Source organism: Mastomys coucha, unplaced genomic scaffold (genome assembly GCF_008632895.1).
Source record: "Mastomys coucha isolate ucsf_1 unplaced genomic scaffold, UCSF_Mcou_1 pScaffold20, whole genome shotgun sequence".
NCBI classification, from domain to species: domain Eukaryota; kingdom Metazoa; phylum Chordata; class Mammalia; order Rodentia; family Muridae; genus Mastomys; species Mastomys coucha.
In genome coordinates, this window is record NW_022196903.1 from 53436143 (window position 1) to 53438779 (window position 2637).

At 48.3% G+C, this 2637-nt stretch overlaps 1 protein-coding gene across 1 annotated transcript in view; it reads left to right on the forward strand.

The window, feature by feature from the left end:
* Positions 1-1206: 1206 nt before the first annotated feature.
* Positions 1207-2637, forward strand: part of Pyurf (PIGY upstream reading frame) — a 1935-nt gene continuing 504 nt past the window's right edge. Inside the window, exons 1-2 of the mRNA XM_031384014.1 lie at positions 1207-1499; positions 2575-2635. Of these exons, the coding sequence (XP_031239874.1) occupies positions 1303-1499; positions 2575-2635 (258 nt within the window). The 5' untranslated portion in view covers positions 1207-1302. The remainder of the gene's footprint in view (positions 1500-2574; positions 2636-2637) is intronic.

Here is a 2637-nt window from a genome sequence, read left to right on the forward strand (position 1 = left end):
TTTTTTTAATTGACAGGAAACACAGGGGCCTGTAGGAACCATTTATACTTCACCCGGTAAGAAACCAGTACAACTGGTTGTCAGCCTGCACCCAGCTCACAGCTGTGGAGTCATTAGCTGCAATTTGTTTCATTGTTTCAAAAAGATGTTTTACAACTCAGGACCTAGTGCATGGTAGGCAAGCCTTCTGCTGAGTCCCACTCACGGCCTTAATTGTTAGCATTCTTGCCTTTTCTTTCCACATTCCCTTATCAACTGGGGGACCCCCCAGAGCCTAGTAGCTTTTGCAAGGACATCAGAGAGCTTTGCATACATTCTGGGACAGGCTGAGCCTGGGCTGGAGAAAGCAGGTGTGCAGAGGAGGCATCTGTAAGGTCAGAGTTATCTTCTGCCAGAAGTCCAGCTAAGGCACTTCCTGCCTTTCTTGTTCCTGCTTTTCTTGTCCCTTCCCTCAGAGGTCACATATAGTGGCAAAGCTTTGAGGCAGAACATTTGTACTTTTCAAGAGCTCAGAGGAGGAGCAAGGACAAGATTTCAGTAGCCATATGGGTTCCCAGCAGACAGATAAAGCCCCTCAGGAGTGCCAGCACTAAGGAGGGCTTTCCTACACATTAACTCAATCTCAGCTGCCTCCATTTTACTTTCAGACACTTCCCATCTCCAACGCCTGTGTTTTCCGATGGTATTCAGTGACTCCCTCTGAAAGGATCCTCCTGCCCCCCAAAGGGGTCCAAGCATGCATTAGTTGTGCTTTATCATAGTAGTCACATCTAACAACAACCCTCAAGTTGTAAAAGCCTTCACAGTTTACGGAATAAGAGAAAAAAAGCCATTTTCTTCAAGCTCTTAAATTTTTGCTTGTGATACTGTACGATTAATATTAAACAAGCTGTTGCTTCTAACACAAGCAGCTTGTGTTGAGTATTCCTTGAAGATACCTAAGTCGAAGCCTAGCTCCGTGTGACTGGAGTCCGGTCCCTGACTTCTTGGCCCCTTTGTGATTAGCCCTGCTGAAAAGTTGGACACACGAATAAGTACTGCTTTAGTTTACAGTTTTGTAAATGCGGTGGAGCAGCAGCTACTGACCTAGGAATGTCAGTCTGCTCTCGGAACCACATCAACCCAAGCTGTGCTGGAGCAGCAATCGGCAGCGCACAGGGGGCGGGGACAGGGTGACGGGGCGGGGCTGAACAGGGGGCGGGGAAGGGTGACGGGGCGGGGCCCGGCCAGGGTGACCCAGCGGCTAGGTGCAAGGAAAACCGTGAAGGTCCGAGCGCGGCCTCGTCAGCTATCTGAGCCGCCATGCTGAGCGCCACGTGCCGCAGGCTCGCCCCGGCGCTGCGGAGGCCCAGCGCACCGTCTGCGGTCGCCCAGAGGTGTCTGCAGGTGCCCGGGGCCAGATCCTACGCTGACCAGAGCGAGAAGGCTGAGCAGCCCCGCACCTTCCACCCGGCGTTGCTGCAGTTCCTGGTGTGTCCGCTCTCCAAGAAGCCGCTTAGGTGAGACTCACCTGCCGCCTTTGCCCTGGTAAGGGTGGTGGCCTGTGGATCTGCCAGCCGACCCGGAGCCCACTCCCTGGACGCGACCAGCCCAGCCTACCCCCATGCTGGGGTCAGTCCCGCCCCGGACCCGCGCTGAGCTTTTCTTTCGCTCGCCATTGGCTGCTCTTTACAATCTATCCTGGAGGCTTTAAAGAAAGACGTGATTTCGCAGACTGCCTAGGCTCCTGAGTCTGTTGAAACACAGTATCAGGGCCAGCGTCTGGGCCTTTCTTTTTCTTTCTTTCTTTTTTTTTTAATTTCCTTCCTTTCCTTGGTTTCTTCCTCCTTTCTTCCCCCCCTTTTCTTTCTTATTACGCGCGTGTCTGTGTGTGTGCACGTAGAGACAGACATTCAGACAGAGAAGAATACTCCTTATCAAAAGGCTTGTCACTGTGCACTGTCCTCCCAAGTCGCTCCCCAATTTATTTTAGGAAGGAATTACAGAATCAGGAGCAAATCAAGCTGGCTCAGGAGCTCACGTATTTAACAGCATCAGAACTCTGCTTCTGATCAGAACTCTGGATCAGAAGTCTTCCCAGCCTCTCCATTTTTTTTTTCTTTTTGGAGGGGGTGGGGGATGAGGAGACAAGTTTCTCCATTTTGTTTGGTCTTTCCTAGAACTCTTTATAACCCAGGCTAGCCTCAAAGTTGTGATACTTTTCCTGCATCAGCCTCCCAAGAGCAGATTTCAGGAGTTAACTGCCACTTCTAGCTTCAATCTTTTTAAAGTGCCTATTATTCCGAATGTACTGCCATGTGTGTGAACCATAAAGAATTAAGACAGATCCAAACCAATTCACTGCTATGAAAAAGTTAAGTCATGAATTTGGAATTGAGTAAAAAAAAAAGATAATATAAGAAACATTGATTCTAATAGGAATAATTACAGATTTTAAGATGATTTTTCTAAGAGAAAAGGTTGGATTGGCCTAGGCATAACTATAAACATTGGATACATGGTTCTATTTATTTAGCATCGAGCCTTTCTAAGCTTTTAGTTTCCACAGTTTATTTTGTTCTTTTTCTCCCTTAGATATGAAGCATCGACAAATGAATTGATTAATGAAGAGTTGGGAATAGCATACCCAATCATCGA